Source organism: Ricinus communis, chromosome 4 (assembly GCF_019578655.1).
Source record: "Ricinus communis isolate WT05 ecotype wild-type chromosome 4, ASM1957865v1, whole genome shotgun sequence".
Classification (NCBI taxonomy): Eukaryota; Viridiplantae; Streptophyta; class Magnoliopsida; order Malpighiales; family Euphorbiaceae; genus Ricinus; species Ricinus communis.
This window is the reverse complement of record NC_063259.1, coordinates 9,894,816-9,907,486: the sequence shown is the minus strand read 5'-3', so window position 1 is coordinate 9,907,486 and position 12,671 is coordinate 9,894,816. Positions and strand designations below refer to the sequence as shown.

Here is a 12,671-nt window from a genome sequence, read left to right as displayed (position 1 = left end):
ATATAACTCTAATACAAGAGGATTGGTGGAACTTTCTTATTCAATTTTATAATTTTGATAATCAATAAATGCATATGATACTTTCTCTAAATATATTAAACTTGAATAAATGTTTATCAACTTACAAAATATTAATTTAAGCATATAAAAAAAGATGTATTACAAATATCTTATTAGTATTGTAAAAGTAGCTTAAAATACATAATTAACTTCAATAAAACAGAAATGGTATAATATCTCATTAATTATATATAATAATCTAGAATAATGAACAAGTGAGAACTTCTTTCTTTCTTTTTTTTGTTTCTTTATTCGATTTTATAACATCAATAAATTAATGACACCTTATATTGTTAAATCTAATAAAACTGAATCAATATCTGTCATTTTATAAAATATCAAGTTAACCAGAGAAAAAAATATATTTAGAGTAAGTTATGAGTATATTAAAACTATCGTATAACATATATAACTATAATCAAAAGAAAATCTAGTATACTAAAAATATATTTCTAAAATCTTAGAATTTTTTTGATAATGAATAAAGAACTATATAGCAAAATGAACAAAACAAAAAGTAAATATCCAATATCATAATAATATCATATGCTAAAAACCAAAATAACCATACCTCCAACGGTAAGTGTCATATAAATGAAATATTCATAAAAACTAAAACATATGTAAAGCTAGAAACATTAATCTTTCACTACTTTTTCTTCTTTGGCTTCAAATCTTTTCTTTCTTCAGATCTTCCACAATCTTTTATCTCACTAACTGCTCCATTAACTTCTTTTAACCTTATATAATTGTACAGAGCAATAGCATACCGATTACGAAAATCATCAATATTAAATCTCATAGTAGATATTTTAACACCATATGTAAAATACTCAGCAAAAGCAAAAATAAAAATACCAAAATCATGGAAAAATAATAAATAATAAAACTAATATACAGTCGTATTTTGAAGTTTGACAAGGCAAGTTATCAACCATAGAAACAATGAAAGGATCAGTTATAGATTTTCCTTCATAAGGACCAAAAGTAGTATCAATATCGTTTCGAAGATCAAAAAACCTAGAATTGAAAAAAAATTGTGATAACAAAACAAAATATGGCTCAATTGCTGCAACTGCTCTCTTGTCATGAAGACCGGACCTTCTAAAATTATACAAATAAATGCACCTATCTTAAAAGTTAATCATCCTAAAATCCAATGACTCTCAACTTTAACATTGATAGGAAATAGTACATGGTCAACTTTTATTCAATGAGTATTGCAGTACATTAGAAAACCTTTTATATAACCAGCTACCACATGCTTCACAGAAATAACAAATGCACATTCATTCTTTTTATTGTGGAGATCGTACAACAAAGAAATGTGATGATCAAAGAAAGCATCAATAGTAGTGAAATTAAGTTGCATATGTTCTGAGTATTCCTCTTCTTCCTCAAATAATAGAGTATCACATTAGTATGCTGAAAAATATAAAACCACTAATTATAAGAAAGAAAGTAAGAAATAGTATATTGTCAAAGATCGTTTTAGTATATTTTTATCTAATAATAATAAATAGTACAACAAAATAAAAAAAATAAAGCTAAATAAGAAAAATTACAGATCTTGAAAGAAATTCATCCCAGTTAAGCAACTAATGAAACTATATCTTTGTAGTAATAGCACTACAACCAAAATCAAAACCATGACATGTCACATTATTTTATCAAACATAAACTTTATTCCTACAACAAATAAAAAACTAGAATAAACACAAAAAAAAAACTCAAAGAATAAAAAATATATAATCATAAAATGATGTATTACTTATTTCTCTTGTTCAATTCTTCATTAATTCAAGCATTAAAACTTTCTCGATCTAAAAAGCTTGGACATTCTCCAATATTATTATAAAAAGAATATAATCCCTTTACAACTTTTTTCCAACTTTAGAAAATTTAATTTCTCCAGATGAACCAAATTCATTTAAAAAGAGAAATTGCAATAAAAAGTAGGTCTAATATCTCTTTTTGGATGAACAAAAGTAATAGTTTGAATAGAATGAATATTTAGAACTTCAAAACCACCAGCCTATAAAAATAAAATAAAATTAAGAATAAAATGAATAGAATTTAAAAATATCATAACATTATTATTTCATATGAATTACAAATAAATAAATAAAAGTATATTAAAGATATCATAACAATATCGTTTCATATGAATTACTAATAAAAAGAAAAAAAAAGTAAATTAAGAATATTATAATAGTATCATTTCATATGAAAGACTAATAAAGAGAAAAAAATAATATATTGTATATATATTTAGTATCTTTTTATAAAAAATATCTTTATTGACTTTATTGAAAGTACAACATTAACAACATTGTCAACTTCTGAAAGAATCTTAGAATCAATATTATCAAAAAAGGAAGGAGCTAGACTAAGTTCCTCCTTTTACAGAATTTTGACTATTAAATTTTTGACTAACACTCTGAAAAATTAAAATAAAATAAAATATCAATATATTAATAAATAAAAAATATAATAAAAATCAATCAAAACATATAAAATAATTAATAAAAAATTTACCTAAGAATAAAAATAAGAGTAATCATCAACATTATCACCACCTAAATTTTTTCAGTATATTTAACAACACATTCCCCTCCAACTTCCTTTCCATCTCCCTTATCACCACTATCACTGCTCTTCTCAATATTTATAACACCAAAATTACCTTCATTCAAGACAATATTATATTTATTAGGTATTTTATTATCATCATCAGAATGTCTCTTTTTTTCATCTTTATCCATTTCACCTTCATCATCTTATTTTCATCTCCCTCATTATCATTATCATTATCATCATCATCATCATCATCTTTTTTCTCATCTTCATTACCATCATCTTCTGCTTCTTCATCACCATCATCATCATCTTTTTTTGCCTCTTCATGATTATCATCATCATCATTTTAATTCAAATCCTCAACATCATCTTGTTTTCTTTCTACTTTCTAAAAATATGTTTAAAAAAATATTCCATAAGAAGTGCAAACAAAAACGATAACTTTGTACTACCACCAAAAAGTCAATTATATATAAACAAAAAGAAACATGAAAGGTATATTATAAATATCTTAAAAGTATCTTTTAATATAAAAAAAGCATTACTACATACCTCATCAATATTTTCATCATCTATCGCCATTACATCACCAGTACCTTCTGGCTTCACAAACCTTATGATCAAAGTAAAAAAATTAAAAAATATTTATTAGAACAATAGCAAAACATAGCAATATTAAAATATAAAATTATTAAAAGACATAGTACAATAATATTCTCATTCTCTTTTTTCATTGTATTCTTTCCATCACCAGCAGCATCAATAAAATCACCTACATTTTTATCTCCAAACTGTCCATCCAGTCTAAAATATTAAGACAAACATAATTAGAATACTAAAAGTATATATTAAAATTAGAATATAAAAAAAATATTCAAATATAATTAAACTGGTATACTATAGATATATTCTTAATATAGATTCACTAACTGAATATAAAATTCACATATAATAAATTTAAAAATATAAATAAAAGGTATACTATAAATACACTTTTAATATATTAATAACTCAAAAAAATAAACATAATAAAAGGTATACAAGAAATATATTTAAAATCTCTATTTAGGCAATTGATTTACTTGAAAATAAGTACCACCAAAGCTTCAAGTATTAACTCCATAACAACCACCTTAAAACTTCAATTTAATATCAGATAACGAGTTGCAAATTTTTGAAATCTTTGCTTCCATAGTAATTTGGTGAGAATTAAATTCTCTCGCCAACTTATCTTGATTAGTTGATAAGATTTTCAATTGTCTAAAGACTTCAACCATGAAAGAGTATGTTAAAGTAGAAGGTCTAGCATATGAAGGAGAACCAGCAGCATTAAACTCATCGGTAGCCTAATCAAGCTTCTCTTTTTCTTTATTGAAAAGACCTTTCAAGTTTAATTTTTCTTTCTCCTTATTCGAAACAACAATATTTTTTAAACACAACTACAAAATAAATAAAAAATTACTAAACAATATAAAACAGCAAAATAATTAAAAGCATAAAAATAAAATCAATATTATAATAAAATAAAAAATTATCGTCTCAAGAGATGCAGAAAATAAAAGATTGCTCAAGGCAGTTGTAAGTTGGAAATGTAGAAGTCTCCCATTTTAATATATATGGTACTTGAATTCCATCATCAACAGCAAGATTTTCAGAAGAATATTTACAATACTCATAAAACTACACTTGAAAAAAAATTGGACAACCATATATCCTATAATAGAAACTATTATCCTTCTCCTTCAAAAAATTATTTTTCCGACTCAAAGAATGAAATAGAAAATGAAAAGCGTCTATTCCCCAAGAGTAATCATTGAAAGCATTACTATCAATAATATTAATGTGATGCATTTCAACAGCTTTCACATTTGGTGTAGCCAACAAAAATATTTCAATAAAATATAAAACAACGATCTTTACCGCATTAAAATCATTATTCTCCCATTTCTTGCTAAAAAAATACTCTTTAACAGATTATCTATTTATTTGCTTAACTCCTTTAAAATATTTTCTTAACAATCTATTAGTAGAATTATCAAACCTCAATTTCTTAATCTCACCAACACATTTCAATCCACTAACAACAGCAAATTTGAAAAAACAAGTCCCAGTCTAACTCCATTGATGCAAACTCAAAGCTCGTCATTTCTATCATATTTAACCTCCCTCAACAACAGAAAATGAATAAGTTGAGGCTGAAGCTTCAATTGCTTCATATCTAAAAAAATGTCCAAAGCATGTCTTCCTAACGAATTCTAACTAAGATTCTAAAAGAGTTTACTTAATGTGACTAATTATATTCTTTTCAAAACAACTTGAACTTTAGCATAAAATAGTCTTCTAGTTTAGTTTTGAAATCTCACTTCTACAACAAAATAACATAAAGTATATTATTAATATCTTATTAGTATATTACAAACAAACATTGAAAAACATATAAACAAAATACAAAAACGACAACAATATATCATTAGTATACTATACACCAAACAACAAAACTGAAATAAAAATAAATAAATAGTATACTTTAGATATAATGTTATACAAAAATAAAAAGCAAAAAAAAAATTAAAACACTTTAATACTATCCAAAAACATAGTATCTTTTGCAGTATATGAACAGTATATTTTAGATATCCTGCTCTCGAAAAATCAAAATAAAATAAAATTTAATTGCTTTAACAGTATATTAATATATCACATCTTTTTAGTATATTAATAGTATCTTTTCCATAGGCAACCAAAAATTCAGAGAAAACTAAAAAAAAATCAACCACAAAATCAATGAATTACAAATCCCACATAAAAATAACAAAACTTATCTTCTAACAATTTAAAATTATAATGAAAAAATGATACAAAAAACATATAAACAAATGAAAAGTATATCATGAACCTATTATTAATATACTCTATACAAAAGAACAAAACTAAAAGACACATAATGAACAGTATACTTTAAGTATACTACTTTACAACAAAAATTTATTTTAATGATTTTAATAGTATAATAGTGAATAGTATCTTCTAAGCATCTCAAGAGAATACTTTAAGTATAATATTATATAAAAAAAAGTAAAAATAAAAACTCTAATGACTTTAATATACTTTAAGTATAATATTATATAAAAAAAAGTAAGAATAAAAACTCCAATCACTTTAATAATATCATAATATTTAGTATATTTTCAACATGTAAACAACATACTTTAGATATCTTATTTTAGAAAAATCAAAAGAAATTAAACCTCAATTGTTTTAACAGTATATTGATATATTGTATCTTCTTACTATATAAATAGTATTCTTTTTCATAGACAACAACAAATTCAGATAAAACTAAAAAATAATCACAAAATCAATTAAAAAACAGAATATCATAAGAATATTACTAGTATATGTTCGGTCCAAATTAAATGTAGATATTTAACGGTAGTTTAGAGTTTTAATGGTATATTTATATATATAATATGGTGAAAATATGTGTTTTTACCTCACTTTAGTTTTCTTGTCTAAATTCAGAAAATAACCACCAAAGAGGAGAATTTGAGCTAAAAATGCACTAATGGGTTTTAAATGGACTACGGCTGTAAAAGGCTTGGAAATAAGACACGTGGGCTATCAATAGCGCGGGCCTAGCCGAATTCATTAAGGCCCAAGAAGTGGAAATTGAGTAGTTATGATATAACTAATGGATAATTATCTTTTAAGTTGTTTATTTTGTTTGAGACAGTAAGAGATAACTATAGTAATTATGTGTTGAGAGAAGAACTATAAAGAGGGGATCCCTATATCACTTTTACGGGGTCGTTTTCTCATATTAAATTATTAGCACTGTTATGGGGTTATTTTGTCAAACTCATAAATTTACACATTTTACGGGGTTATTTTCTGATACTCACAAATATACTAAAATTATGAGGTTATTTTCTCCGATTGATGAATATCCCCGTATTACGGGGTTGTTTTCTCATATTAAAAAATTTACTCCTTCTACGAGGCTGTTTTCTCAGACTCGCAATTATACTACTTTTACGGGGTTATTTTCTTACATTGATAAATATACCACTTTTACGGGGTCATTTTCTCATATTAAATTATTAGCACTATTGTGGGGTTATTTTGTCAAATTCATAAATTTACACTTTTTATTCTCATACTCTAAAATTAACCCATTTAAGGGGTTGTTTTTCCATACTCGCAAATATACCAAAATTACGGGGTTATTTTCTCCGATTAATAAATATCCCCGTATGGGGTTGTTTTCTAATATTTATTAATATACCCCTCTTACAGGGTTGTTTTTTCATATTAAAAACTTTATACCTTTTACGAGGCTATTTTCTTAAACTCGCAATTACAGTACTTTTACAGGATTGTTTTCTCATATTCATAAATATACACGTTTTACAGAGTTATTTTCTTATATTGATAAATATACCACTTTTACGGGATCGTTTTCTCATATTAAATTATTAGCACTAATATAGGGTTATTTTGTAAAATTCATAAATTTACACGTTTTACCGGGTTAATTTCTTATATCGATAAATATACCCCTTTTACGGGGTTGTTTTCTCATATTATAAAATTAACACATTTAAGGGGTTGTTTTCTCATACTCATAAATATACCAAAACTACGAGGTTATTTTCTCCGATTGATATATATCCCCGTGTTACGGGATTTTTTTCTCATATTAAAATATTTACCCCTTCTACGAGGCTATTTTCTCATACTTGCAATTACATTACTTTTACGGAGTTGTTTTCTCAGATTCATAAATATATACGTGTTACGGGATTATTTTCTTATATCGATAAATATACCACTTTTACGAGGTCATTTTCTCATATTAAATTATTAGCACTATTATGGAGTTGTTTTGATATATTACTTTTACGGGATCGTTTTCCCATATTAAATTATTAGTACTATTATGGGATTGTTTTCTAAAATCCATAAATATACACGTTTTACGTAGGGCTGAGCATGGATCTCGGTGATTCCCGCCCGAACCGAATAACCGTACCGAAAAGTACCAGAACCGAAAAAACTGAAAATTTTTATAACCGAATTGAACCAATCCGAATTTTTTTACTATTACGGTATGGTACTGGTCCTTTAGTAAAAACCGTACCGTAACTGTACCAGAACCAATTCGACTTGTACTGATCCGGATCAAACCGTAGAACCGAATTTTTTACATATATTTATAAATAATTATTTATATTATATAAATAATACATATTAAAAAAATAATACATATACTCTATAAAAATTATTTGATATTTATCATTTATATAATTCAAGCAATTGTTATCGAAATACAAAATATAATACATATTAAAAATAACTATAATATTATAATATACTTTATACGCTATAAAAATATAAGTTATATATATTAATGTCACATAGTATACTGATACTAGTAATATAATATACATACTATAATACTAGATTTAAAATTTATCTACTATCTAGAAATTTTTGACAAATTAATTAAAAAATTACTTAATTTAATAAAAAGTTATATAAATTAGTAAAAAATTATAAAAGATATTATTATATAAGTATAATATTATTTACACTATATTTATTAATAAATTAATTTTTAATTATATAATATTTTTATTTTAAAAATAATAATATTAATTATACTAAAAGTATTAATTTATATAAATATTAAAATTAATAAATAAATATTTTAAAAATAATTTTTATATTATTATACTAATAAAACTTAAAAATTAAATATTTAGAAATAATTAATTTATTAACTTTTAAAATATTATAAATTAATATTAAAATTTAAAAATATATATTAAATTATATTTATAAATTAAATTTTTTTTGAACAGGATCAAACAAAACTTGAGAAAAAATTGTCAAAACATCTTTTAACAAAGTATACTGTTCCTGTCGCCCATCGTTGCTGCTGTTCCCGTCGCTTCTCATCGCCCATCGTTGTTGCTGTTCCTATCACTTCCCGTCGCCCATCGTTGTTGCTGTTCTCGTCGCCCATTGTTGCTGCTGTTCCCGTCGCCCATCGTTGTGTCACCCATTGTTGCTGCTGCTGTTTCCTTTTCCTGCTGCCGTTGCCTTTTGTTTGCTTTGATGTTGCCGCTGCTCCCGCCACCGAGTCGTACGCTTCCACCCTTGGCCGCCGTTGTCAACCATTGATCCGCCTTCTCACCGCTGTTTCGCCTTCTCGTGTATCAGGTCAAATGTGGATGTGTTCTTGTTGCGACAGGAACTCTAGTACGTAAAGTGCACTATTTATTGATCTTATTATGCTTGTTTGTATGGTGCTGCCATTTTTAAATTATAACTTATGGTTGCCTACGCCCATAAAGAATTGAGATATTGCCAGCTCTATTGATATGCTTGTCGGGGGGTTGTACTCATTACAAGCATTTGATTCGCAATTGGCAAAATATAATTTACCATCCAACTCCCTCATGCATTATATAAAATAATGAGAAAAGCTTTTGTTTTGTGTTAATACATTTGAACTGAGAATTTAAATTGTATTTAAATCATTATAAGATGGATATTAAAAGGACTAGGATCAGCCAGACTTAATTTATCGGATTAGAGGCATTAATTGCTTATGTCTTAAAACTACGTACTGAATCTTTATTTTGTTTTTTTGCATGCTTAAGGGATTATTAACATGTTTTATCAACAAATAAAGATTTGTTGCTTTAAAATGCTAGACATTGAGTGAGCAGAAAAGTGCAATGAGGTCCAAAATAACTTAACTAGGACATTCCCTCATAAATTATTCTAGTCAATTAGTTACAGGTCATAGTGATTAGTCATGTTTGAGGGCGACTACCATTGAATTAGTAATAATAATAGTTGAAAATGAAAGTGCACAAATTAAAAGATGCATATTTGGTTATATTAAATTTATAAGTGCACAAAATGTTAAATGTAGCTATACGTGATAAGTAACAAAAGTATAATAAATTATATAATACGATAGATATGTCTATTTATAGAGTGCCAAACTTATCTATAGTAATTAAGCTTTAACTTAATTTTATCTTATATTTTGCAGTTTATAAAGATGGTAAAACATGGAGTTAGCCAACTATCCAGAACTAAGAAGAGGAAAACAATTGATTATACTTCTTCAAACATTGATGGCTTGTGCTTAGCTTCAATTCCACCTCCATCGGAAAATAATGCTTCATCTGCTGGCAATAACAGTACCGCTGCCTGTTCAAGTAAACATCTGTGTCCATCACCAACAGAAAAAGAAATGCAGACTGTTGACACTAATGAAGGTACTAACACCGCTAATCCACCAACTTCCCTTCCTAGTAAAACTAGGTCATTTGTTTGGTTGCATTTTGAAAAAAATTAAGAACTCTGATGGTAAAGAGACAAGTAGAGGAACTTCGGGTCTTAGGAAACACTTGCTATTAACCTGTAAAAAATTTCCTCATAAACAACAGTTGATTGATGCAGAAATTAAGAAGGATAAATCGCAAAAGACCCTAACATTCTTAAAGTCCATAACTACAAAAAGTCCTAAGATTGGAACTTGGTGTTTTGATCAAGAAGCTTGTAGGAAAGCATTAGTTCGAATGATAATTAAAGATGAATTACCCTTTAGATTTATGGAAAGGAAAGGGTTTAGAGAATTTATTCAAGTTGTTGTACCTGATTTTATTATTCCTTCTAGATTCACCATTATGAGGGATTGTTTCACTTTGTTTGCTGAAGAGAAAAAAAAATTGAAAGCCATTATTGCAACACAATGTCAAAGAGTCTCTTTGACCACTGATACTTGGACAAGTGTGCAAAATTTAAGCTATTTTTGTTTGACTGCTCATTTTATAGATGCTGATTGGAATATGCATAAGAGGATATTGAATTTTTGTGTTGTTAAAAGTCATAGAGGTATAAATATAGGTAATCCAGTAGATGTTTGTATGGAGGAGTGGGGTATAAAAAAGGTCGTGTGCATAACTGTTGATAATGCATCTAGTAATGACACTGCTATTCAACAATTGAAGAAAAGATTATTAAAAAAAATGCATTTATTTTAGGTGGAGATGCATTTCATATGAGGTGTTTTGCTCATATTCTTCAATTAATTGTGAAAGATGGACTTCAAATATCTCAAGTTTCCATTAAAAAAATTAGAGATGTTGTGAAGTACATTAGAAGTAGTCCTCAAAGAATGGATCTATTTAAGAAGGCTTGCGAGTTAGCAAATTTAAAGAATAAGTCCTATTTATAGTTAGATTGCCTAACTAGGTGGAATTCAACTTATTTGATGTTAGATTATGCTTTGGGCTATCAAAAGGCTTTTGATATGTTGGAGGACATAGACTCCAAATTCCTGGCTGATTTTGGTGATGATTTACCTAGTGAAGTAGATTGGACTAAAGCTAAGGTGCAAATAAAGTTTTTAAGAAGTTCTATAATGCTACTTGCAAACTATCTGGCACATTGTACTCTACTTCAAATCTTTATTTTCCGGAGGTGATAAAGATTTTAAAAGAACTAGATGCTTCTAAAATTAGCAAGGATAGTGAGCTAATTGAAATGCGAGCTAAATTTGACAAATATTGGGGTTCTTTAGATAAAATGAATGTTATGTTATTTGTGGCTGCTGTTTTGGATCCTAGGTGCAAATTAAAGTACTTAAAAGCTAAGTACACCATTTATTATGGTAAAGATGAGGCAAAAAATTTGGAAAAAAGGGTGAAAACAACTTTAAAGTTGATGGTGGATGAATACAAGATAATTGAGGATCAATTATATATGGATGAGGTTGTAGGGAGCTCAGAGAAATCTACATATGATAGTGGGCCAAGTGATACAGAAACAGAAGAAGAGATTGATGAGTTCTTTTTAGAGGAAGAAGCGCGGCAGAATTTGTCTAAGATATCTGAGTTAGATAGGTACTTCGAAGAATTTGCAGAAAAATTCACCATTGATTTCGATATCTTAGCATGGTGGAAGGTGAATTCAGTAAGGTATCCTATCTTGTCCAAGGTTGCACGCGATGTATTGGCTATCCAAGCTTCAGCAGTAGCTTCTGAATCTGCATTTAGTACTGGAGGATGAACTCTAGATCAATATAGAAGTTCTTTACTTCCTACAACAGCGGAGGTCCTCATTTGTTGTCAAGATTGGCTTAGAAGTTCAAATAAACCTATCCAACTAGAAGAATCAATAGGGGATATTGAAAGCATAGAGTCAAGTAACACTTCTTTACTTCTTACATATGTTTGTTTATTGTTGATGGTGTTAAGTCTTATTGACGTAATTTTTTACTTTTATTGTAGAAATAATTCAAGATCCTGAGATTGGTGAGTCTCTTATGCCAAGATTAAATGTGGAGTGCTAATTTCGAGGGGAGGTAATAACATTCCTTTGCTAATTTTGGACATGTATTTTAGTGCTACATAAAGTTTGTAAATTTATTTATTTTAATGATTACCATATGTAAAATATTTTTATGCTAGCAGTAATATATATTTTAATGGTTCGTAATTGAATGAATTATTATATTTGCAAGTGACTGAATTGCGAAACAGGTTGTTCAAGAATGTGATTGCAATTTTAATTCAGATTTTCATGCTACTTTTTTTAGGTTGGTAATCATATTTTCTCTAAATATATTTGATTAAAGATGAGATTAGAGTTGTATTTTTTAAATTTTTAGAACCGAAAATAGCACCGAACCGAACTGTATTGAACCGTAAAATTGGTACAATACGGTATTGGATCCTTTTATGTTTGGTACGGTACTGGTACCTTCAATTTTAAAATAACTGAGGTTTGGTATAGTACTGGTGATTTATAAATAACTGAATTGGACCGATCCGTGCTCAGCCCTAGTTTTACAGGGTTATTTTCTTATATGGACAAATATACCCTTTTTACGGGGTTATTTTCTCAAATTCATAAATATACATGTTTTACGAGGTTATTTTCTTATATTGATAAATATACCACTTTTATGGTGTCATTTTCTCATATTAAATTATTAGTACTATTAT

General features: G+C 27.2%; 1 protein-coding gene across 1 annotated transcript; it reads right to left on the bottom strand.

Moving 5' to 3' along the window:
- Positions 1 to 1,743: 1,743 nt before the first annotated feature.
- LOC125369833 (pheromone-processing carboxypeptidase KEX1-like) lies at positions 1,744 to 8,668 on the bottom strand. Its single transcript, XM_048373103.1, has 5 exons — positions 8,558 to 8,668; positions 3,348 to 3,431; positions 3,193 to 3,243; positions 2,831 to 2,959; positions 1,744 to 1,749 (listed from the first exon to the last, which is right to left on the bottom strand). Exons 1-5 carry the CDS (start codon positions 8,666 to 8,668, stop codon positions 1,744 to 1,746), a joined length of 381 nt encoding a protein of 126 aa, XP_048229060.1.
- Positions 8,669 to 12,671: the final 4,003 nt, after the last annotated feature.

Excerpts from the sequence above, each read along its gene's own strand:
- LOC125369833 (XM_048373103.1), bottom strand. The coding sequence starts at position 8,668 with ATGGGCGACGAGAACAGCAACAACGATGGGCGACGGGAAGTGATAGGA. Across the intron at positions 3,244-3,347 it reads AAGAGAATGAGAATATTATT|CCAGAAGGTACTGGTGATGT; the intron begins GTACTATGTCTT and ends AGGTTTGTGAAG. Across the intron at positions 2,960-3,192 it reads ATGATGAAAATATTGATGAG|GCAAAAAAAGATGATGATGA; the intron begins GTATGTAGTAAT and ends AATCATGAAGAG.